This window comes from Pectinophora gossypiella, chromosome 9, assembly GCF_024362695.1.
Source record: "Pectinophora gossypiella chromosome 9, ilPecGoss1.1, whole genome shotgun sequence".
In the NCBI taxonomy this organism is placed as follows: Eukaryota; Metazoa; Arthropoda; class Insecta; order Lepidoptera; family Gelechiidae; genus Pectinophora; species Pectinophora gossypiella.
This window is the reverse complement of record NC_065412.1, coordinates 13,733,660-13,759,146: the sequence shown is the minus strand read 5'-3', so window position 1 is coordinate 13,759,146 and position 25,487 is coordinate 13,733,660. Positions and strand designations below refer to the sequence as shown.

Below are 25,487 nucleotides of genomic sequence, written 5' to 3'. Positions count from 1 at the left end.
GCGCCGCCATATTGGAAAAATGGCGCCAAAAATAGTTTAATTCAATTACTGACAGTATGATTTTTTTTATAACTGACTTTGGAGTAAATGGAAAATGGAAATTGACATCAACTCACAATCATGTGGTGAATTATCCCTCTCAGTATTCGTTACGAAGTCACTTACACTCTGTATAAGTATCGTATATGAAGCGCATCATACAAAAATACGACGAAAATTTGACGCTAACTCAGGTATATCATAGTTCTTCTTAATCTGATGGAGAAGATACAGACGAATAAAATGAGCAAAATAGCCGCGCCGGCCTTATTAGATTTGGCAGCCATGTAATTGGATCAAAACCAATGAGGCCCTCTATTTAATGTTTCGTTTCGTACGTGTATGTAAGTATGTAGCATAACTTTAGTTTGATATTTACAGGAAACGGAGACCTTTGCTGGCGTTGAAAATCACTTAATAAATAACCATAACCCTGTCTTCGGCCAACCAAATGTACCAAATCCAGTCTGCCGACAAATACGGATGGAACCGACCAGTACAAATAATCTTTTCGACAATTCCGATATTGCTACAATGCTCAATAGTAATTGGGACGGTAGGTATACGAATTGATAATTATAGATGTCGTGGCCAGGGGGGTTAAAATGGCCACATCGAAGCAATTCATCTAAGACAGCAATATTGCTATTTGACATTTGTTTGCATTGCGCACTTACTTTTATATTCATAAATGTCAAATTGCAATATTGCTTTCTTAGATGAATTGCTTCTATGTGGCCATTTTAACCCCCCAGATCTTAGAATTGATCATTTCATGATGTGCTAGATCATTTCATGATATGGTCATATTTCATGAAGGAAATGAACACAAAACCTTTAACGATATGAGCAACTAAATGCATGATTACTTCATGATATGGCCAAACGTTGGCAATCATATCGTAAAATTAGTAACATTATGCACAGGTAGTGGCGCTGGTGTCGATTATATTTAAAACTTGATTTATATTATAATCGAAGAATCAGTGTAATTGTACAATTGATTAGGTAAATAATTTTGAACCTAAGAAATTAATCGACTATTCGTATTTCTATTACACCACATAGCATGGACACCGCCTACATTAACGATATGGCTTAACGTTGATTGAAATATCATTAAACGTTGACGTTTCAACGACATGGTCAACTTAAGTTGGCTATTTCATGGAATATGACCATTTCATGGAATATGACCATTTCATGGAATATGACTATTTCATGAAATGATCGAGCACATCATGAAATGATCAATTCTAAGATCTGGCCACTACATAGATAATATCTATGTCAATATCTATATCAGTGAGTGCTGTTATGTCGGTTGCAGCTCAAGAGCTAAGTTAGTTTAAGGTTACGTCGCATAGTTGACGCAGTTTCACTATAGTTTTCCGTATTTGTGTCACACCCCGGACACATCATAGAAAAATTACATTCTTACCATGTGCCGCCTGACGTGTAAGTGTGAGCGAGGCAGAGGTCGCGCGCTCTCCCCGTTACTTCTTAGCGGTTTACGGATATTTAAGACCTGTACTGTGTTTATCAAAACTTACAAGTCTACACGTTCATAAGCTACAACTTACAAGTACGTGTATTTGGCGGCGAGGGTGTACTGCCGCCAAAGGAGGTTTTAGGGGTACCGAACTGAGCATAGTACCCCGCTAGCCACAAGTTGGTAGTGTGACTAGGGATCGACGATCCAACGGTGTTATGTTGGAAGTTGTATATATGCGTCTTGCTGTGTAAACTTCCATATCGCGTTTCACGACTGCTGCGTTATTGAATGTGGTGCCATCTGTTACACGTGAGCGGAACTAGGTGGCCAACTAGTTGGGTCCGCCACATGTAAATTACATTTATCAAAAAAAGTAGAGGGATTGTAAAATATACTTGTGAATTAAATATTGACACTTGTTACATGTAATTTATATGTGTAATTTTGATAAACACATTTCTTGTAATACAGGGTTTGTAAGTTTGATAAACAGGCACTGGAGGGGGTGAGGACGGCATCCGATACGAATTGATGCGGGGCGGGGAATTACTGATTGATACGTTGTATTATTCTTTATTCTATGGCCTTATAAAAACGCCCCGGTACCACTTCTGTATGTTTTGAGCTCAAATCGTAATATATTTTCATGTTGGTATATATTTATTTAGATTAAGTTATACGTGACGTAACAGCCTCCGTGGTCTAGTGGTTAGAGCGTTAGGCTCACGATCTGGAGGTCCGGGTTCGATTCCCGATGGGGACATTGTCGAAATCACATTCTCATTCATTTGTGAGACTGTCCTTTGTTTGGTAAGGACTTTTCAGGCTTGAATCACCTGATTGTCCGAAAAAGTAAGATGATTCCGTACTTCGGAGGGCACGTTAAGCCGTTGGTCCCGGCTACTAGCCGTAAAAACACCTCCACCAACCCGCAGTGGAGCAGCGTGGTGGAGTATGCTCCCCCCGGTTGAATGAGGGGAGGCCTGTGCCCACCAGTGGGACGTATATAGGCTGTTTATTTATGTAACTTATACGTAGTTGTATAGGCTTCCTTGGCTGATTGATTCAAATGAATAAATATATATATCGGGTATTGATAGATATTTTTATTTTTTCAGAATATTTGGAGCCGTACTTCGAGAAAGATGGAGAATTTCAACTTAAAGTAAGTTTTTAACTTGTTTAACGCAAGATTATTTAGCTTGGGACAGGTGTAGTGTGTCGGAAATGATGTGCCATATTTACCTAAACTTGATGGTTGTACATAATATACGTATAGAGCTGACATTACTGTTCACCGTCTAGATTACCTATATCGGCTCAGTAATAACCCTGACACCAGGATTGATGGGGTTGGTAATCCACCTCACAACCCACACACGATAGAGGAAGAAGACCGTCTAGATTGACTTTTTATAATAGCAATAAGTTTATTAGTTATCAGAACAATAAACTTACAATGTACATACATAAACACAGTCTATTTCCCACTGGGGTAAACAGAGACTATAGAATAACATTTGCTTCGTTCCTGGCATACTTCTCACAATAAAACAACTAATGAACTTCCGGCCAAGTAGTTAATGCCATCTGCGGCAAATCTACAATAAGTCACGTCAAAAAAAAAAAAAAAAAACTAATGAACTTCAGAACAATAAAATAGGTACTTATTTAATGAATAAACGATAAAAATATAAAATTGTTTCGAATGTTGGAGTTGCGATAGTCGGTTTCGGTATGTTAGCTAACGAATAAAGTTCAGACGAATAATTTGGGTAAGGCGGTAATATCAACTCTATGTTACGGACTGCCATCAAGTTTAGGTAAATATACAATCACGACATATAGTGATTAGGGACAACAACAAACATAAATATAAACAGCCTTTATACGTCCCACTGCTGCGCACAGGTCTCCCTTTAATCAACCGGAGCGGGTATGGAACATAATCCACCACTGCGGGTTGGTGGTGGTGTCTTTACGGCTTATAGCCCGGACCTACAGCTTAACGATTAGACGACGTTTAGTTACGCTTAGTGATTAGGGAATGAGGAGAAAAGTATTTTAGCCTCTTCGTTTTTACCTATGGCTAAGAGAGTGTGTGTGTATGTGAGACCGCTCGAGCCAGGAAGAAGTGACAGCTCAACATGGCCTTTGCTCAGCAGTGCGGCAATCCAAGTAGGAAAAAATGCGTGGACGTATGTAATAACTAAAATCTCGATAAGGCACCACACTGGTACCAATGAGTTAGTTAATTATGTCCTAAAAATAAGTAAAATTCAAAACAACAGCGCCCGCGCTAATTATATCGAGGCCTTTGAGGCCTTCGACCAATTGCCGTACGACGTTTATCCAGGTAGATAGCATTCACTGTGTTTTTTGGTCAAAACCCTCGATATAATTCGCGCCGCGCCTTGGCTTTAGCTGGGTGAGACGTGTTTATGTTTAGGACACCCGCCACATAATTTGATAGGGCTACCACTAAATATACTTTTTATATTATTTTTGTTTATTTTTTTTTGTTTTGTTACCTTTGGCGGTACGTCTTGTTATTTGTTTGTCGCATTCTAAATGTCTCTCTTTCTTTGTATACATTAGGGTACTTATGCCAAATAAAATCTAATATTTTAATTTGCTTAGCTTTTAAGCGTTTAAGGGATACTTTTAAATATACTTATAGCATTACGCATGCAAAACTATGAAGCGTACAAGTAGGTACGCAAGTTTTTGAAATTTTGGTTACTGGTTTCAGAGAGGGTCTTTAGGTCATGTCAAAATAACCTTTGAACCTGTGACGTCATTACGATCGAATGAAAGTCATCGTGATTTTTTATTTTTTAATGTTAAATTTAACTTTTTTTGGTTGAAAATGGGTATATGTAGTTTGAAGTCGAATTATCTCCATTTTTATTATTTCTATACCATCCAAAAAATGCATACCCAATTAACCTTCCGCCTTGTAGAATTTAGTTGCAGAGTCCGGTAGGGCATGCCCTGTGAAGGAAGAACCCACAACCAGTAAGGGCAATACTGACCAAGAATTGGCTTATTTCAAAGCCCGAGAAGGTTTAGAAGTTAAGAAGGTAAGAACAATATGTTTATTAGCGTGGGCACCACAAGATTTGAAAAATGAGATTGATTTTTATAATCTAAGACAGGATTATGCAGGGCGTTAGTGACATCGTAACGAATACCGAGGGGAATGGTGCAGACCATGATTCTGAGTTGATATCAAGTGGAATTTCCCGTCGGAAAATTTATATTTTTTTAAGTGTTTATTTAAATTATTTTCAGTTCCATACTTTTGCCACGGAAAATCAACTCAGAATCATGGTCTGAATCATCCCTCAAAGTTTTCGTTACGATGTCACTAACACCATGTATTTCTAGATTACCATTTTATACTTTATCTTTGACTCGGGCGTGTAGCGTATTTAATATGCAACTATAGACCTTTTGGGAAGATAAGTGGTTTCTCCTCTCGTATAGGTTGACAGACCAATGACCAAACTCATCAATACTGGTGTCAGGGTTACTATTGATTGTCCGAAAGTAAGATGTTCCGTGCTTCGGAAGAATCGGAAGGCACGTTAAGCAGTTGGTCCCGGCTACTACTTGCTGATGTAAGTAAGTAGTCGTTACATGAGTCATGTCAGAGGCATTTAGAATAGTAACCCTGACACCAGGGTTGACGAGATTGGTAATCCACCTCTCAACCTACACGTAGTAACCCTTCTTTACTATTGAGTCGCCAAAGGCGCCTGACATGGCTCAAGGAACGACGACATAGATACATAGAATGGATAATTACTGTATTTATTTATTTTCAGTTGATTAAAGAGATATGTCATTTGAAACAGAAAAAGCCTAGTGATTGGGATGTTAAAGTGAGAGAGAAACTCAACCGATTGTTTGAAATTCGACTATCTAACGGAGACACGTAAGTTTATTTTTACCAAAAGAAAGAAAGAAAAAATATTTATTCGACGTACTAATTTTTTCACGTATTAAAAGAACATAATACAATCATGAATGTATGCCGAAACGGTTCCACCTCAGCATAATGCCATAGCCTAGACTATGGCGCTGATTTTCAGTCGGAACCGGTAAGGTACTCGAACCGGTAATCACGTTAACACTTTCAAGGACAGAACGTTTAATGACGTTTCGATGCCAAGTTGTCATACTCTCATACTACCTATTATGAACCATCAATGACCCATGGTCTTTGTCCGTGAAAGGGTCACAAGAAATGGACACGAACTCTAAGCACATTTGAATTTGAATTGAATTTTCTAATTAAGTATAAACAAAGCACACCTCGGACACTTCATAAAAATCTCATTGTATATGCCAGTGAGACAGACAGCCTGTGCGTTCTCCCTTGCTCCTTAGTGGCCTACGACCTTTTAAGACTAAAGTAAGATCCAGAGTGAGTGAGGTCGACGCCCGATACGAATTAGCCTTTAACCCTTTCCTTTTCGCCTCGTGTCGTCGTATAACCCCGGACACTCCATACATTTTAAATTATTTTAAATTATACCATAGAATAAGGAATAATTCTACGTATAGAGCGGCAACTCCCCGCTCCCCACCAGCGGCTGAGCTAGGTTTACCTCACGCCCCCTCGGTCTTACTTTAGTCTGCAATCGTATGAGGGATCCATCTATCCAACATTCGTCGATCATGACTTTTTATTCAAACAAAAATCGACCTTAATATTACTGCACTGTGATCGTTATTTGTAGGGTCGTATGCTGAAGATCACCCATAGACAAAATTATTGCCAACGAAATTTAGAAAAAAATCTACCTTATTATTACTGCACTGTGATCGTTATTTATAGGGTCATGTGCTGATCGTGGATTTACCACGGTAAAACCTACCAAACTCCTTACATATAACAATCGCAGTGCAGTAATAATAAGGTAGATTTTTTTCTAAATTTCGTTGGCAATAATTTTGTCTATGGGTGATCTTCAGCATACGACCCTATAAATAACGATCACAGTGCAGTAATATTAAGGTCGATTTTTGTTTGAATAAAAAGTCATGATCGACGAATGTTGGATAGATGGATCCCTCATACGATTGCAGACTAAAGTAAGGCCGAGGGGGCGTGAGGTAAACCTAGCTCAGCCGCTGGTGGGGAGCGGGGAGTTGCCGCTCTATACGTAGAATTATTCCTTATTCTATGGTATAATTTAAAATAAAATTAGGAGGTGGCTGCAGGTATGAACACCGTAATACACCAGCTATGTTTATTGTATAAACTGTCCTGAAAAAGGTGTTCAAAACGTTTATTGTTGTTATTTCAGTTTCCTCCATATGACATTAACTGAACACCTGCCAAGCTTCAAATTTGTGGTGAACACTATACGCTCCGTCAACCTGACGCACTTGCTGGACGAAGCGAACCATCAACAACTAACCATCCTACATCTAGCTATCATACATGACATGCCGGATACGATCGCATATCTTATCGACAAAGGTAAGTCGTTTCTCTTCACAGGAAGAGAAAGACACAGGGTGTTAGTGACACCGTAACTAAAAGTTTAAGGGATGATTCAGACCATGATTTTGATTTTTATTTATCATTATGGTTTCAATTATGGTTAGGTATACTTTTAGTAAATGTGTATTATATTATAACGAGTAGTTATTAACATATGTACGTATAGAGTATTTATTATATTAACTTTTAGTTTACTTTTAGGTATTTATTTCTTGTTGCACCATCCCGCATTCAAGTTTGGTAAATGTTTGTTTCCTGATAGTGGTTGCCTGGAAGAAATTGCTCTAGAGCAATACGGCCGCCCAAATTGTACTGTATTCATGTGTTGTCTGACTGTTGAAATTTAGTTATGTGCAATAAAGTATATTTGATTTGTTTTTGATGATTCTGAGCTGATGTTTTGTCGCAAACAACTGTATTTAAATACTAATTAGCGTATAAAATAAAAGTGTGTTTTCAGGTTGCGATCCTATGTGCACAGACAAAGATGGCAATACAGCCATCCATCATGCTGTTATAAGCGAGTCTTCACTCCAAGTACTGCTCGATGCCATTGAGAAGAAAGGCTGCAAATGTGACTTGAATCAGGCGAACTATGGTAAACTTGTCTGACGTCCTACGGCAATCAGTGACACTTATTTAACCCTTTCACGTGCAAAGACCATGTGTCATTGATGGTTCATAACAGATAGTATGACACCTTGGGATCGGAACGTCATTAGACGTTCTGTCCTTGAAAGTGCTAACGTGCCCGCAATGTGCGAGGATCTATCCCAACAAGATCGGCTATATAAGCCACATGCGAGCACATGAACGACGGTGTTGAAGTAGTCGTCACAGCCGAAACCGGCTGGATTACACCGTCATACACATAAACTCACGTTAGGGTTGCCACATTGTTTTTTGAAGGAATATAGTTCTTTTTGAAAAAATGTTCTAAATATATAGTATTTTCCCAAATTGGGTATGTAAGAAAAAAAAAATACGCAAATTATAAAACCATTTCTACTAGATTTAGCTCTAAAATCTGTCGGATTGTGTTTATTAGCAAAAATCATATATACTTGACTTCTAAATGACGTCGAAAAGTAGCTTTATAATGAATAAAATTCAATACAATTTGTGGCCACCTAAGAGTGCATGGTTAACAAACTTAAAGAAATAATTCAAATAAATATGACCATCACAAACAAACATAAAAAACCCCATACAAAAACGTTGAAAAATAAACGCGGTTCTTGTATGCAGGCCTTTATTTATTATTTTTTTACTTGTTAGAATATCTGCTATAATAATACCTACACATTTTGTGATGGCAAGTTTTGTTCTTCGCCGGGTGGGCTATTAAAGCAATAATGTCGTGTGTGCAGAGTGGCAGACGCCGCTGCACGCCGCCGTCCACGGCCGCCACCGCGACCTCGTGCACACGCTGCTCGACTTCATTCCTGCTGTGAGTACTGGCGGGTTAATAACGCCACATCGCATTTGTTGGCATTGCGCACTTTTATATGCGCAGATGTCAAATAGCAATGTCGCTTTATTAGATGACCCCCGTTTTCAATCTTTGTAACAAACTCGCTACTGTTAGATCAATGTAAAACAAAACAAAAAAAGATGTACGGTCACAGGTACTAATATGTTACACTTTGAAACCATGTCACATTAACTTTTTTGACAAATTAAACCGTAAGTCTCATTTAATGTCAAATATGATACAGGGTTCTAAAGAGGGTACATGACATTGCTCATGATCGATTAGCCGTAAAACACCTCCACCAACCCGCAGTGGACCAGCGTGGTGGAGTATGCTCCATAATTCCTTCGGCTGGTTGAGGGGAAGCCTGTACCCAGCAGTGGGACGTACGGTTACGAGCATTAATATGTATACACTTTGGTACCATGTCGCATTAACTTTTTTGACAAATTGAACTGTAAATCTCACTAAATATATTTTTTTAATTTTTCAGCGTGAAGTAGACGTGACCAATTGGCTAGGGATGACAGCATTGCAGATTGCTTGTTCGGGTAACATTGGACAAAATAACTTGGAAATTATTAAACTCCTGCTTGACAAAGGGGTAAGAATAATGGATGTGCCATAAGGGTCTTCTTCTATCGTGTGGGTTGTAAGGTGGAGTACCAACCTCATCAACCCTGGTGTCAAGGATACTATTGAGCCGCCAAACGCCCCTGACATGGCTCATGTAACGACTACTTACTTACATCAGTAAATAGTAACCGGGACCAACGGCTTAATTATAAGGGTTGAACCACATTTGTCAGCACCTTCCTATGCTTCTATCCTTTTCTGATACTCAGAACCATAATTTGCTAGAGCGGGAAAGAGCGACCGCACGCTTACGTACGCTCGTCGATTCTGGATGATGATTTAACATGATTTTTCAGGCTAGTCCGACGTTTACTGAGAGAGGCAACAGACCAGCATACAAGATGGCGAGATCCAACCCCCAAATGTGGGAGATAATGAGACAATACCTTTCGGATTACTACACTGAGGATCACAGTACTGATGATTCAGATGACGACTTCCAATCTGCTGATGAGGGACTGGACGTAAGACTTTTTTAATTTGAAATATTGGACGTGATGCTCCGGTGGGCACCTGGTATAAGAAGACCAGGTATGCTCAATCCTATGATAAACCGCCATTGCTAGCCCATTGATGACGTAAGTGTTACCATTTAATTGGTATCTCCAACATTCTAAGGATGTAAATTTTATTATTGAAAATTAAGTGAATTACTGACTAATGTATTTACTTGTCACATATATAAAAATTATTGAAACTGTTAGTAAATCTTTAATTAAAAGTTCAAAATTTCCTTGCAAAGTATAAATATAAAAACATTGATCGTGGGTAATTTATTTATTACGAAATGGCAATATCGAGCGGGATGACGTCAGCTGGGCTAACCTTGAAATGTTAGCTGTCAGTTTTGAGCATACCTGGCGGGTTAAAATGGCCACATCGAAGCAATTCATCTAAGAAAGCAATATTACTATTTGACATTTGTTTGCATTGCGCACTTACTTTTATATGCGCAAATGTCAAATTGCAATATTGCTTTCTTAGATGAATTGCTTCAATGTGGCCTTTTTAACCCACCTAGTCTTCTTATACCATGGGCACCTTGGCTTCGTTATACTTTAGCGGCAATAATAACTAAACAGTTATTCATGGTTTCAGGATGCCGCGCCGTTGGAGGAAATCACAGAGAAGTTTAAAAACTTAGAGCCGACTTCACCTTCAAACGCTTAGTTTTATTTACGAAGAAAAGATTTTTAGATAAGCATTTGATGCATGTTTTACCAAAAATATTTTATGACATTTACTTCTAAGTTTCTGTTTCATTATGGTTGTGAGGGTGTTTCCAGACCAATTTATCGACGGCATCGTGGTGCTACGTAATGTTAAATTACTTAAATTATGTAATATTTGAATACATGTAGGTATAATTATTACTATGTATATACGTACGTAGTAAAACAGCTAAAAGCTAATTGTCAAAAGGTACAAAAATATCAATTCAAAATGGCAGCTGTTCTGTCTTAAAAAAAATCGCTCGCTTGAAACATAAAAAGAAACATTTTTTTAACTTAAAAGTGTACTGGATTTTGAGCCCATATTTTCGTCATCACTAATTTAAGAGCTACGGTTTTGTCAGTCTAAAGGCCAATTCTTTCACTTCCTTATAAGATTGATCATTGTAAGTTCTTCTTGGTATATCGCATATCTTCATTGCGTTAAAAATACACCAGGGTCTGCATGCCAACCGCATCGCGCGCGGCGCGATTTATATCGAGGGCTTCGACATTAGTCGATTATTTATTAGTCTTTTTATGTTTCAAGCGAGCGATTGTTTTTTAGCCGTACGATGTCTATATACGTAAATAGAATTCGTTGCGTCTATTGGTCGGAGCTGTCGATATAACTCGAAATTGCTATGCCGCGAGGGCAGGAGAGGAGGAAGATAAGATTCGACAGGGATATATGTCCCAATGAAGAAAAAAATTTGGCCTTAATAATTATAATGAACATTAATTTCACATTATGCATCCTTACGTGTTAATTTGTTTAGGTAGTGTTATAAAAGTGTAAAATGTTCTAAGTGTGTTAAAGGAGGTACCTATAGTCTGTGGGATTTGAATGAATAATGATTTTATGTAAGACTGCAACCGCATTCTTGATTCCATGTGATGATGATGCCTTTTAAGTGTACGTTTTAGTCATTATTATAGTAATATTTTTAATTTTATAAGACTTATAAAGTGTTCTTACAGGGAGTTAATAAGATTTGATAAATGAAACCGTAATAGGCTAGTTTTCAACTAGTCAAACCAGTTACTTTTTACTAAACATCAAAGCATAAATTTACTATGGAATTTGTATGAAAAAGCACACTGTGACGTCATAGAAAAGCGTGATAAAATGTCGGACTTATTCATTATGATTACGTTTTTCTTGATTAAAATTCATATGTTAAATGTTTTTAGTTTTTAAGTTCTATCTAGAACTAACAAAAACATTTTCTACAGACAGACAGATTTCTGTCTTTTAGTAATCAGAATTGCATAATTTACTTTGAACTAGTACACGACCCAATTGGTGCCAGAAATGACGTAACATTTATATTAATTTGACAGCTCTAACAAGTGTCACTCAAAATGGTGGGTTGTACCGTTGCAAATATGAATATGTTATATACGAAAGTAATGTAACTGAATGTAACTCAAGTAAAATTTAATGTAAATACCTCCATGAAACGAATAAAATTGTCATTGTGAGCAGCGGTTCTGACGGTCAGAATGGCGGGTGTAAACATTGTTGTCAAAGTATATTGTAGGCAAATTTGGGTTTAGGCATCGTGCATTTTAGGTATTTACTTCGAGTTTCAGGTATCTTACGTTTTACGTAGTTATTCAGCAGTGGCATCGTGCATTTTAGGTACTTCGCTCAAAAGAGTTTATGTAAGAGTTTACATACGGTTATGTGATATACCGGGTGAGAGCCCTCAGCACTCCCCATTATTCCGACCAAGTAGTTAATGCCATCTGTGGCAAATCTACAATAAGTCACGTCAAAAAAAAATCGAAATGCGAAGAGTATAACTCCCGGCAAACTTCTTGAGCATCGAGTGTCGTAGTGGGGGAAAGTTCGCGCACGTACACTTCCGTGCAAAAAAAAAAGAAATTTTGATTATTTTCTTTACTTCATTAAAAAAAAAACAATTATTAAGTATATTATTTAATTATGTAAATAAAACTAAACTTATCTATATTATTATAGTTTATTAAAACTTATATTATTATACTTAATAAAAAACTAATCGTCAGGTAAGTATGATATTCCTTCCATGAGATTGAAACCAGCAATACCAGAGCTAGTGCTAGGTTTTGGATCTGTAGACATAGACCTCGTGCTAGTAACTAATTCTTAAACATAAAAATATGAGCAATAACAAAAACGTGACAGTTTCACTGCACGCAAGTGTATTTGGGAGTCAAAGGGACGAAGACAGAGTGCGCGGGGGAAGTATCGACTGATCTACCAATAGCCGGTCAATGCGGTATTCACCCGCCCCCGCGCCCCGTACCGCACCACCAAAGAGATCTAAAATTCGGTTGTGCGCAGTCAAGGTGGATACTCAAGAAGTTTGCCGGGACCTATAATTTAACTAGGAAATCAACTTTAAGCGGCGGTTTCACACTAACGATTTTTCTCGGCGATTTCTGGACGCGGGTGCGTGCCGATTGTTTATTAGATCGGTAATTATATGTACCTACATTCAGGTACATTCCTGTCGTATAATACCTATATAACATATTATTCATATTTGCAACCTGCTATTCTGACCCACACCCCTAACAACACCGTCGAAGTGGAATAAAGAAATAGTATTAGAATAGAGAATAGCACAAGATTTAGAACTGTTTAATAAAATAAACGTGTCTTTTATAATCGACACCATTTATAAGTACAAATCATTATCGATTTAAATATTCTATTGATATTTTTAGTTGTAAAGAAAATTAATCTATTGCAAATTGAAACTGAGTATTAGTCCGATTAAAATAGTGCCATATAATTTTGTATTGATTGACAAAACTTGGAGATTTCTGATTATACTATGAATTGCATGTGGAGCGCTGGAGTTGAATGCGATAAATCGTACTGTAATACTATGCATGGTATGTTAAAAAACTAGAAACTGAGAAGAATTGCATGTTGCTTATAACTTATAACCCGGGATATGACAGATTTCGTGTAAATAATGAGTGTTTCTAACATGGTGAAAAATATACACTTATTACAGTTCATCAGTACTCGTACCCCTAGCATGGAGCCAGCATATCGCGCGCGACGCGATAAATGAACCAAAACTATTGGCTACGCGATTAATAAACCAATAGGGTACTTCTAAATTAAAACACATAATAACGGGTTCTTACTGCGTTTAAAGTAGGGATATAAGACTCCCGATATTTCGCCACTGTTGCAAGTGCCAGGATCACGGGATGACAACAAAACAGGCTTAAAACAGGGTACTTCTAGTTTTTTCTTCTCGTCAATCTTCTCGTGTGTACATGCTCATGATATCACCAAAGTCCGTTTTTCAATGTCATCTAACGCAGAAGCAGTAAATATCGAGGTCTTCGACCAATAAACGCAGCAAATGCAATCTACGTAGATAGACGTCGAACGGCTATTGGTCGAAGCCCTCTTGAGTGGTAGCTTGTATGGCACTAAGAAAGCGTGACGTCACGCGTTCCTAAGGGGCTGTCCGTTAAGCATGTGATGTTTTTTTTGGCATTTTTAACCCCTTCCCCCCTCCCTCTTGGTGATACATGGTGAGGTTCAAGACTACCCGCCCCCCCATCTTATCACGTGTATTTTTTTAGTACGTGTGGGTACGTGTACGTGTGTGTGTGGTATGTACGTGTGTGTGTCGTGTATGTGTGTGCGTGTGTGTAGTTCGTGTATGTTATGGGCGATAGGCTGATCCCTTATCACCATAAGGTTCATCATATCCAGCTTACGACATCGTATCAACAGTGGCTGCGAGTTGTCTTTGATTACTTGTGGCTCTGCCCACCCCATTAGGGATAACGGGCGTGAGTTTATGTATGTATTATTTAGTACCTACCAACGCCGCTTTTCGGTTCAGTATCGCGAGTTTGCCGAAAAAATAAATACTCGTGATATATTACTACACCCCCCCTCTTATGATATTTCGTGATTTTTCATGGACCCCTCCTCCCCCTCTCGAGCCTCGCATAATTAACGGACGGCCCCTAATCCTATTTCTTTTTAGCATCCTGATTACGAATGGCTGTAACTATTTCATTTTTCAACGAATTCCGATAGTTTTCACATTCGGCTATCAATTTATGTCTGTCTATCAATATAATGTATTTTAAAACTATAAAAAAATAATGAAAACCGTATAATCTATTTTTATATTTGTTAACTACCCTATTGGTTCAATTTTGCTGGAAAGACTAACGGGGTAATACGTACGTGTATGTTTACTTTTTTTTACTATATTTACCATCTACCTACTCCCATAGAAGGGCGTGGCCATAATTGGAACTAACTCCGCAATCTATGAAAACGTAATTTTTGACAGCTGTCATAAATGGAGATGGTGCACATCTGTCAATGTCGTCCACATGTCAAAAAATCCTGGTCGGTGCATAAGTGAAATCTTGTACGTACTGTCATATTTTAGTCAGTTATATTTATTTACAGTTTTATGACACCACTATCACGTTAGTCTAACAGAAAGCTCGGTGAGGTGTCGGTACTTAGTTCGTCTTGCGATAGATGTACGTCAAATATCTAGCTTGTTGTTTTATCAAAAAAAAATCTCATTTATAATTTTGACTGTTGTATTGAACTTTAATTTTTATAAATTCTTACATAAATAACGTTTAAGAATACGGAAGCTTTTTTCTATCAATATTGTTTGTTTACTAAAAACTCGTACAGAGTCTAAATGATATTTTGTTAATTCATTGAATAGAGGCGTTCATTATGCGGTCTGTAATTCCGTCCGGAGCCCAGGAAACATACGGTGAGATAGGCATTTGACTTTTTATATGCGAAATGCGGGTAGATTCGTCTCAGTTTAGTCGATTTTTTCCCGATACTGCGAGGGTAGGCGCGCAAAGCTATAAATAGAATGCGCCTACGCGTTGTGACTCAGTTGGCGTTTTGACTTCGTCGTGTGCAGATGCGCGAGCGCAATGCAATTTACATCAAATTCGTCCAGCGAAGATGGCGAGGAATACGTGCCGCCGCGAAAAAATCCACGGCTCGAAGAAGAATCACCACGTGCTCCACCGCCGGTGGAAGCTAACGTCATGATACGCTCGGTCGTGCAAAGAGTGAACGAACAGCTACCACCACGTGCTCCGTCAACATCGAGGTCCACAGCGGACGATAGATTCGAATTATTAGCGCGGGAAGTCGCTAGTATTAAAAGTATTTTGGCACGCACCGTGCAAGCTCCACCTGTCGTGCCTGCGGAACACGCGCCAGCAAAGCCAGCGACCACGTTTGCGGTGCTCGATGACCTTGTCCCGCCCGCTGCACCGCTCTCGCCCGACCCCAAACTAGAGACGCCGCAGACTGTGATAGCTGATGTCACTAAACAAGCGGACCCCTCACGGCTTGCCATAGTCGATACTTTGCAGCATTTTAATGACCCTGATTGGGCGAATATTCGCTATGCCGACACGCAGAAAAAATATTTAGCATCTCCAGCGTTCACTTATCTTGAACTGAATGATGAATTGACTCCTTTCGAGTTGAAGCCATACTTACATAGGTCTCTGGACCAAACCTTTGGCATATTAACCAACATGCTGCTCGCACAGCGCGAAGCGGTACAAGTTGCTATGAAAAATATCTTATCATTACCCGGCGCACCGCCGGAGCTACATGAGAAACTAGTGGCTGCCTTCTCGGCTGGCAGCTCGTATGCCGAGGTATCCAAGGACTTACTGCAAGTTGTGTGCGGACGGCGAGCAGCCGTTATCGAACAACGTCGGGATCACGTATTGTCGGCAGTTAAGGACAAATACCACAAAACTGCTTTGCGGCGCATACCACCCACACGTGGTCATCTATTCCAAAAAGACCAGTTTGCTGACGCTGTTTCCAAGATGGGAGGAGTTACCAAAGTTTTTCGTCGTCCTTACGAATCCGCTGAGGGTCGATACTGTGCAGCTGCAAGGCAGGCTCCTGCCGTTTCACCAACGCGGACATTTCGTGGCACCGCCGGCGGCGCTGGCGCCGCCAACACCCGCTACCGCGCAGCAGCGGCACGCGGCCGGGGGGCCGGTGGCAGGCGCCCCGAAGGAGCGCGAGGACGAGCGCAGCAGCGGAGAGACGAGCGCCCCCGACGCTGAGTTCCGCGGTGGCAGATTGCGACACTTCCGCGCAGCATGGAGTGACAGAGGCGCGCCAGCGCACATTTTGGATATAATCAACGGGTACCGTATCCCCTTTTGTAAAAAGCCTCCTCTGAGGAGCATTAAATCTTGTGTGAAATTTCATATCGACCGCTCGTCGGAAATGTTGCGTGAAATACAGCGTATGTCTGCGCAAGGTATTATTGAGCCGGCAGAAGAAAATGTTGGGTTCGAGTCCCATATTTTTCTAGTAAAGAAGCAGGATAACTCCAACCGCCCTGTACTCAATTTAAAGGCTCTCAATCGTTATATGAAGCCAGGCAAGTTTAGACTCGTCAATATGCATAAGGTACCAGCATTTATACAGCCAAACGACTGGCTAATGAAACTTGATTTAAGTCAAGCATATTTTCATATAATGGTGGCGGCCTCCCATAGACGATTTTTAAGATTTACGTCAGTATCGACATCTAATACGCATGACACTATTGTCTGGCAAATGACTTGCTTACCGTTCGGTTTGGCAACGGCACCTAAAACCTTTGCTACATTAACCAATTGGGTAGCCCAGAAACTACGTGAACTTGGTATCAGGTTACTCGTATACTTGGATGATTTCTTATTGGTAAGCCAGTGCCCTCATCAGCTTCGGGCACATGTACGCCTTGCTAAAGCCCTCCTACATGAGTTAGGGTGGATAATAAACAACGAGAAATCATCCGAAGTTCCCTCACAAGTACTGGAGTTTTTGGGCATTCAATGGGATACCGCAAAGAATAAGAAATCGCTACCAACTAAAAAACTAATACGGCTTCAGAAAACCCTAACTCAAATGATTTCTCACAAAGTGTGGTCCACATTTAAACTTCAATCAATAGTTGGTTGGTTAAATTTTGTCAGTTTTGTAGTGTCATACGGTAGACTGCATTTCCGCAATTTATTGAACCTAATGAGACAATCGGTTCGAGAACAGGTTCCAATACCCGCTACTGAGGCTGGTCGAGCAGACCTGCTATGGTGGAAGACCCATTATAATGACATGAGTGATATCTGGCCGCCGCCGGTTACGCAGTTTATTGTGTCTGACGCTTCTGACTTAGGGTGGGGAGCATATGTAAACGGTTATCACATAAAAGGTACCTGGACAGACTGTGAAAAGCTTCTATCGACAAATATGAAAGAACTGCTTACTATCCATTTTATACTAAAAGAGTTCGCTCCTCACTGTCGTGGAGAAACCGTTCTTATACAAAGTGACAATCGCACTGCGTTGGCATATTTGAGAAATCAAGGCGGAACTCGCTCAGACAATCTTATGAGCCTAACTAGGTCAATTTTTGCCTACATAGTGAAATACCGCATTCGACTTACATTAAGTTATATTCCAGGTCCACTGAACACGATAGCGGACAGCCTCTCAAGATTCGAAAAACTTCCCGAGTGGCACCTCATTCCAACGGCATGCAACGTACTCTTCACGAAGTGGGGCACCCCGTGCATCGACCTGTTCGCGTCGCACAGCGCGCACGTAGTCCCTCTATACGTGAGCAGAGACCTGCGCGACCCGCACGCAGTTCATTACGACGCGTTCAGCCGGGACTGGAGCTACAGCCTGGCTTGGGTGTTTCCCCCTCCTTGCCTGATGCCACAAGTCTTGCTGGCACTCAACCAAGCACGAGGCAGGTTCATAATAATTTGCCCACAATGGTCAAACGTACCGTGGAGAGCCGATCTCAAACCGAGGGCGCTGAGCTCTCCATATACCATCCGACACCTACATCGGTCATTAATAGACACAAGGACAGGCCTGCCACCCCCTCAGGTGGACAAGTTAAAATTGGAGGCATGGCTGGTACAGGGTGGGATGACCTATTACAGGACTGGTCACCCACGAAGAGATCTCTTATAGAGGCAAGTTGGCGCCCCTCTACTTTAAAAACCTACCGACAGGCTTGGACAAAGTGGATCACTTGGTGTGAGAACACAGGAATTAATCGCAAAGATCCTGGTGTCGGCAGTGTGGCGAGCTACTTAGCCTATTTGCATAGCGAAGTTGGTCTCGGATATAGGACAATATTGATCCACAAAACGGTGGTGACTAACTTCTGTAACCCACAACTTGCAACGGTTTTGGGCTCTCATCCTCTGATAAAGCATACACTGAAAGGCATTGCTAACACATCAAACACTAGATCAAAGGTTAAGCCACCTGTTTGGAACCCCCAGATTCTGGTTGACTGGCTTATTAAAAATAATCCACACAAAGAAACCTTATTTGAAATTTCTCGAAGATGTGCTATCTTACTGCTACTAGCATCGGGCCGCCGGGTTCACGACCTCACTCTCCTTTCAGTCGCAGAAGGTCACATCGAATGCGGAACCGATTATATCACACTTTGGCCGATATTCGGATCCAAAACGGACTCATTGACACACCGTCAGTCAGGATGGCGACTCACTGCTGGTGCCCACATCAACATCGACCCTGTGCACTGGCTGCAGAAGCTGGTGTCGGCTGGGGCCGCGCGGCGTCGGCCCGACTGCGGCAGCCTGTTCGTGGCCACGTGCGGCGAGCCGCGCGCCGCCAGCCGCGCTGTCATCGCCGGCTGGGTGCGCACCGTGTTGCGGGATGCCGGTATCGATGAGTCACCGGGCTCGCTTCGCTCCGCTGTAGCATCCCTTAATTGGGCTGAGGAGGTCCCGATTGACGAAATACTTGCGAGAGGTAATTGGGCTTCAGAAAACACGCTAGCAAAATTTTATAGAAGATCGTTAGCCCAACCTCTGTCAAGTGTCCCGTCTGTCGCTTCATGTTTTCAACCCATCTAAATTGTTTGTTTTCGTACATAATTGATCTCTAGTACAGATCTCAATTAGTTATAGTGAGAAGCACTGTTATGTTATTACACTTAATTAATGAATAAATATGCATTGATCATTTGTTTTGTTTTGTTTAAAATGACACAGTAGCCTGTGAGTTGTGTAGAGGCATTAAGGCAGTTGTTAAACCTAACAAGTACCTAACAAAACTTTTGTTATCATTTTCGTGTGTAATGTCTAGTAATAGACCACTCATTGCTAAACAGCTATGTACAGCTTACCTTGTAAATAGCATATGCTACATAATACATGTTGAGTTTTCGTGTCATTGGGCATTCGATTTTCCCTCACCATGCGATAATAAACACGTCTCACCGTATGTTTCCTGGGCTCCGGACGGAATTACAGACCGCATAATATACACATTTTTCCTAAAATAAAAATGATTATTATGCGTCTATTCCGTCCGGAGCCCAGGAAAACCATTTCTGCATGGTGATGACGCAACTGAGTCACAACGCGTAGGCGCATTCTATTTATAGCTTTGCGCGCCTACCCTCGCAGTATCGGGAAAAAATCGACTAAACTGAGACGAATCTACCCGCATTTCGCATATAAAAAGTCAAATGCCTATCTCACCGTATGTTTCCTGGGCTCCGGACGGAATAGACGCATAATAATCATTTTTATTTTAGGAAAAATGTGTATAATACATATAATTAAAAAATAAAATGTATACATAGGCTATCAAATGGCACACCAAAATATATATTTATACTTAATGCGAAAATGGATATTATGTTTAAGCTTATATTGAATAAATGTTTATATTTTATATTCCGTGTCATTATTTCTAATCTTAAGTAGCCACTTAATAAATAATAATTTGAATAATAATTTTATTGGCAACCTGCTCAGTTTTTTTGAAGATAAATTTGAATAAAACAATTTAAAGTAGTCAAAATCTTTATAACAATAATCTTCGTTCTTAAAACATTTAATTTTCAACGTAAATTGTGACCTCTTTAAACAAGCACTAAAAGGGGTCTAAACACTTAATCTATTAGGCTTCGGCACGCTAAAAGCTGGAGTAGGTAGGAGGCAGCGTGGGGCAGTTTCACCGCGTTACAACCGCGATCAGTTCCTACATCGTCGTCTTAATATTAGTCTTTGAAATCATACATACATTTTTTCATAATTAAAACGGTTAATACCGGGTTCTCACCGCGTTCTTATCAGTTGCAAGACCAGCGACCAGACCAGTTGCGTGATCAGTTGATCACGGGACGACAATAACGCGGTAAGAATCGGGTATTATGTGTTTTAATTATGATGAAAACGCGTAAACCTCAATATATTTATTTTTACGATGTTTTCGTGTAAATCTCTTTCTGCGCCGCTCGCGCTGCTACTGCTTTTGGTGTGGCGAAACCTTTATTACACAAATACGGGAACCAGTCATTGAAGTCATCTCTTTAAAATAAAATAATACATATTAATTTATAAAAAATCTGCTCTTATGAACTAAGTGGTATTCTACTGATGTTTCACGACCCCGCGACTTGCTTCATAATGGCAATAATGGTACCGATTCCAGTACACCATCTAATTTCAAGTTATATCTGTCATTTTCTTATCCGCCGAAAAGGAAAGGGACGGGTAATAGACAAGAATTTAAACAACCCTTGTAAAATTTTACATTACCAAATAACCCGACAGAATTAAGTTGGATAGCACACGTCGAACGGGTTTCATATCAGCGATATGCTTTTTTGTTTCCGGGTTATTCATTCATCTAGAAAACGACAGGTATAACTTAAAATTAAATTATAATAAAATTAGGTAAATATTCTAAAAACAATTTGTAAACCGGTATTTTATATAATTAAGTAACAATAAAATTGGTTCCGTACATCGGGACCCTATATTCAGAGATGATACTTTTCTGTTGCCAGTAGTGGCGTCGAACGCGATGAGAAAAAATAACAATGACCTAATTCTTCCTTTACACAGCTAAACTTAAATGTCTATTTGACTTTAAAAGGAAGCGAAGATGAAAAAATAATAATATAAAACTAATTGATCGAAACCAATATTTTTTACTGTCGAACATAGTACTTCCTTGTTTTTCGACGGAACAGTGTTAGAACTGTCAGATTAAACTTTTATATTCGGTCTGTCGGAATTTACACCTATACCTTAAATGTATTAGGGCTGATTTCTCAATAATTACATAGCGTCTATTCGTAGAATGTTCCATATTTGATTTTTTTATACAATATATTTTGCTATTCCATCGATAAATAATAATTTATGCGTTTATTGGAAAATCAGCCTTTAGTACTAACCACACGAGCTTGCAAGACGCTCATTTCATAAATCCAAATAAATTCATAATATTATATTACACATAAACACGTCCCACTACTGGGCACAGGCCTCCCCTTAATCAACCCGAGGGGGTATGGAGCATACTCCACCACGCTCCTCCACTGCGGGTTGGTGGAGGTATTTTTACGGCTGATAGCCGCGACCAACGGCTTAACGTACCCTCCGAAGCACGGAATCATCTTATTTTTTCAGACAATCAGGTGATTCAAGCCTGGAAAGTCCTTACCAAACAAAGGACAGTCTCACAAAGTGATTTCGAGAATGTCCCCATCGGGAATCGAAGCCGGACCTCCAGATAGTGAGCCTAACGCTCTAACCACTAGAGCACACAATAGAATATATTACTCTTATTTCTAAAATCAAAATGTCACGATTGATACTACATTGATCCTTACAGAATAAAAAGCCACTTTCTTATCACAGAGTTTCTTATGAGTATATTACATTTATAATTCATATATTAAACATTATAAGTAATAAAAAGTGTTGCAACATTGTACAAGGTACTTGTCCCATTGCCGGCGAGGAAGTGATTAACTATCGGCTATTTTCTCGCTCAAGAAACGAACAAAATATATGTATAGATCCCGGACCAGTAAAAGACATACATTATTAATAGTCAATCGCTGGCTTTTCACACTTATTTATTAAAACCCACAACAAATCTCAAATTTTACCATAAAGGACTCAAGTATGCAGGCGATAAGGCCGCCATTTGCCATGTACCTACATAAAGAAGAATACAGTCTCTTTTGTACCTATTTTTTTTCTTTTATTTTGGTGGTCAAGAGTGTATAAAAAAGTAATAAAATACACTTCTCATCAAAAAAATCGAAACACTTCCGTTTTCATTGTTTCTGTCCGAATTTAACACAAAAAAGAATTCATACGACGAAAAAAAATACATAAATGTATAGCTGGCAGTTTGGCCATTACAGTAATAAGCGAAAATTCTAAATTCAAAATTAGAATTTCATTTGTTTTTCTTATAAACGAAATGAATCACTGTTTTGAGACAAATGTGTGTTTAGGGTTGGAGTACATTTAGCGTTTAAAAACTAAAAATTGGCGCCTATCCTTAAACTTTTTGTTTTTTATTTCAATACTGTGACTTTCGGACGTCTGAAAAAAGGTTTTTTTTCTAAAACGTATGGATACTTCGCCCACAGAAGCCGCCCAAGTTGTGGCATTGCTTGATTCTGGCCTTAGTCAGCGTGTTGTGGCTGCAAGACTGCATCTAAGCCTGTCATCTGTTCATAGAGTCTATAAACGTTATCGGGAGACTGGTTTGTTCACGCGCCGTTCAGGATCTGGCAGGAATCGGGTCAGTTCTGAGCGAGATGATCGATTTATTGTAACAACTTCTTTAAGAAATCGACGCCTTAACGCTTTTCAACTGCAGCAGCGGCTTCGTGTTGTACGAAGGGTGGCTGTAACTGACTCTACAATTAGAAGAAGGTTGAAGGATCGTGGACTGGTACCGCATAAGCCAGCAAATGGGCCGAAATTAACTGCAGACCATCGAAGAGCGCGCCTTAACTTTGCACGTGAGCACCTAAATTGGTCATACCTACAGTGGAGCAAAGTTCTCTTTTCTGATGAGTGTAAAATTATGCTGTATGGTAACGACGGAAGGAACAAGGTCTACAGAAGAGACGGAGAACGCTATGCACAATGCTGCATTGAAGAAAAGGTCAGCTATGGTGGCGGTTCGTGGACGGTTTGGGGAGGAATCAGCGCCGACGGTAAGACAGAGCTTGCTTTCGTGTCTGGGCCACGTCTGCCTGCACTAAACTGTCATCGGTACGTCGAAGAGTGTCTCGAGCCTCATGTGATGCCCTATGCACATTTTATTGGCAACGGCTTCATATTCATGCACGACAATGCTAGGGCTCACACCGCGGGCGTCGTACGAGATTATCTTAACGAAGTCGATATCTCTATTATGGAATGGCCAGCAAGAAGCCCGGACATGAATCCCATTGAACATCTGTGGGATGAATTAAAGAGACGAATTCGAGCAAGAGATCCTGCCCCAGAAACACTTAGCCAGCTGCAAGATGCAATCCAAGAGGAATGGGACAATATACCACAGCATGTGATCGTGACTCTCATCCGATCGATGAAGAACCGTATGGAAGCAGTAATTAGAGCTCGGGGAGGGAATACAAGTTATTAAATAAACGTTTTTTAGCTTTTTTTTTCATTTACGTGTGTTGTTTTATCCATTTCCTTTATACTCCATACGGAATAAAAATGACTAATTTAACAAAATACGAAACCTATGAAAAATTCATTTAAATTTAGAACATTAACATTAAGATTTGATAAGCTCATATTACTCACTATTAAACGACATTTAACATTTATTCCTAAATGTACACATTTTTTCTGATAATCCTGACAAAACGTAAACTTGCAAGGTGTTTCGATTTTTTTGATGAGAAGTGTATTTTCCCAGACCTACGGGGTTATAACGTAGAACCCTTGCCCAGGGATACGGGGGAAGATCTGAACCCACTCTATTCTCTTCTACTGTTCGCTACTCGCTCGTCGACGGCGATGGGACAGAGAGAGAGTTAAAAGTGCCTAAGAGACCGTCATAAAAAATATTACTTAAATAACTACAATATGAACGACCAATTAACTTTAAAATTGAGAAATAAGAACTAAATTACTTCTTACCATCTTACAGGAATAAAAAAAAAACTGATGAATTATTAATTCATTCGATTGGAAGATACACCGAGTTCAATCGGGTTATCGGTTCCCGGATGCGGGAGGCTTATTAAAATAAAAACAAATTTTAACAAATGCATATAGGTAAACAAAGACATGAATGTACATGATAATGTACTCTCTCTTTTACTCAAAGTTTTATAGCATTATGGAAAAACACCAAGAATAAAAGAGAAATCTGAAATTGTATTACAGTGGTACCCTCCTGTACGAGTACACACCATCTAATTTTAAGTTATACTTGTCATTTTCTAACCCGCGGAAAAGAAAGGGACGGGTAATCGACAGATATAAAATTTATGGAACACCCGTCGATTTTAGGCAGAAATTTAAAAAAACCCTTCCAAAATTTTATATTAGCCAATAACCCGACCGAATTAAATTGACAGCACACATCAAACGGGTTGCACATACGGGTAACTCGTTAATTTTAAAATTAACAGTATTTTACCTTTTAGGCGGAAAAAAATGACAGGTATAACTTAAAATAAAATTAGGATGTGTCTCCAGGAATCGAGGCCAATATTTATTTTAAGAACGTCTAGCTACTTTTCCTCGGCTATACAGGTTGTGAGAAGTAGTTTTAAGCGGATGAGAGGTTCGACAAAATATGTAGGTGTTTATGTAAAAATTATTACACCACTATTCACTTCACGGGGTGGCTCACTTGCTTCGTCAATCGATGTACCTCCGTATAATATCCGCTACGTCATTCTGGCCCATGTCTTGTAAATACATCGCTAGCGATTTCGACGTTAAGTTGTCGCCTGCCTCCTGGAAAATAAAGATAAATGATGATTCTATTTCTCGTTTGGTTTGTATTTTGTAACTTGCTGTTTGAGCAATGAAGTATTTGTTATGTTATAAAATGTTTTAGATGAACAGGTTAAATTAGCGTACACTATTACATGTTTGCACAGTTTTATCGATTGTGTAATGAAGTTGACATTTTCATAATCATCATCATCACCAGCCCATTAACGTCCCCACTGCTGGGGCACGGGCCTTTCCTATGGATGGATAGGGAGATCGGGCCTTAAACAACCA

General features: G+C 39.6%; 3 protein-coding genes across 5 annotated transcripts in view; 2 read left to right on the top strand and 1 right to left on the bottom strand.

Moving 5' to 3' along the window:
• LOC126369621 (SH3 domain-containing kinase-binding protein 1-like) overlaps window positions 1-9,710 on the top strand; it is a 95,214-nt gene extending 85,504 nt beyond the window's left edge. Inside the window, exon 17 of the transcript XR_007566746.1 lies at window positions 9,694-9,710. The gene's annotated coding sequence lies outside the window, so the exon portion shown is untranslated. The remainder of the gene's footprint in view (window positions 1-9,693) is intronic.
• Window positions 1-15,312, top strand: part of LOC126369614 (nuclear factor NF-kappa-B p110 subunit-like) — a 40,537-nt gene extending 25,225 nt beyond the window's left edge. Inside the window, exons 12-21 of the mRNA XM_050014117.1 lie at window positions 421-595; window positions 2,653-2,699; window positions 4,498-4,617; window positions 5,365-5,474; window positions 6,853-7,028; window positions 7,513-7,650; window positions 8,423-8,502; window positions 9,020-9,130; window positions 9,459-9,626; window positions 10,261-15,312. Of these exons, the coding sequence (XP_049870074.1) occupies window positions 421-595; window positions 2,653-2,699; window positions 4,498-4,617; window positions 5,365-5,474; window positions 6,853-7,028; window positions 7,513-7,650; window positions 8,423-8,502; window positions 9,020-9,130; window positions 9,459-9,626; window positions 10,261-10,332 (1,197 nt within the window). The 3' untranslated portion in view covers window positions 10,333-15,312. The remainder of the gene's footprint in view (window positions 1-420; window positions 596-2,652; window positions 2,700-4,497; window positions 4,618-5,364; window positions 5,475-6,852; window positions 7,029-7,512; window positions 7,651-8,422; window positions 8,503-9,019; window positions 9,131-9,458; window positions 9,627-10,260) is intronic.
• Window positions 1-25,487, bottom strand: part of LOC126369611 (nuclear factor NF-kappa-B p100 subunit-like) — a 331,681-nt gene that overhangs the window by 271,539 nt on the left and 34,655 nt on the right. For 2 of the 3 annotated variants that reach the window (XM_050014112.1, XM_050014113.1), the window contains exon 22: window positions 20,259-25,214. In XM_050014112.1, the coding sequence (XP_049870069.1) occupies window positions 25,116-25,214 (99 nt within the window). In that variant the 3' untranslated portion in view covers window positions 20,259-25,115. Of the gene's footprint in view, window positions 1-20,258; window positions 25,215-25,487 lie in introns of those variants that run through there. The other variant, XR_007566744.1, reaches the window with a different exon arrangement.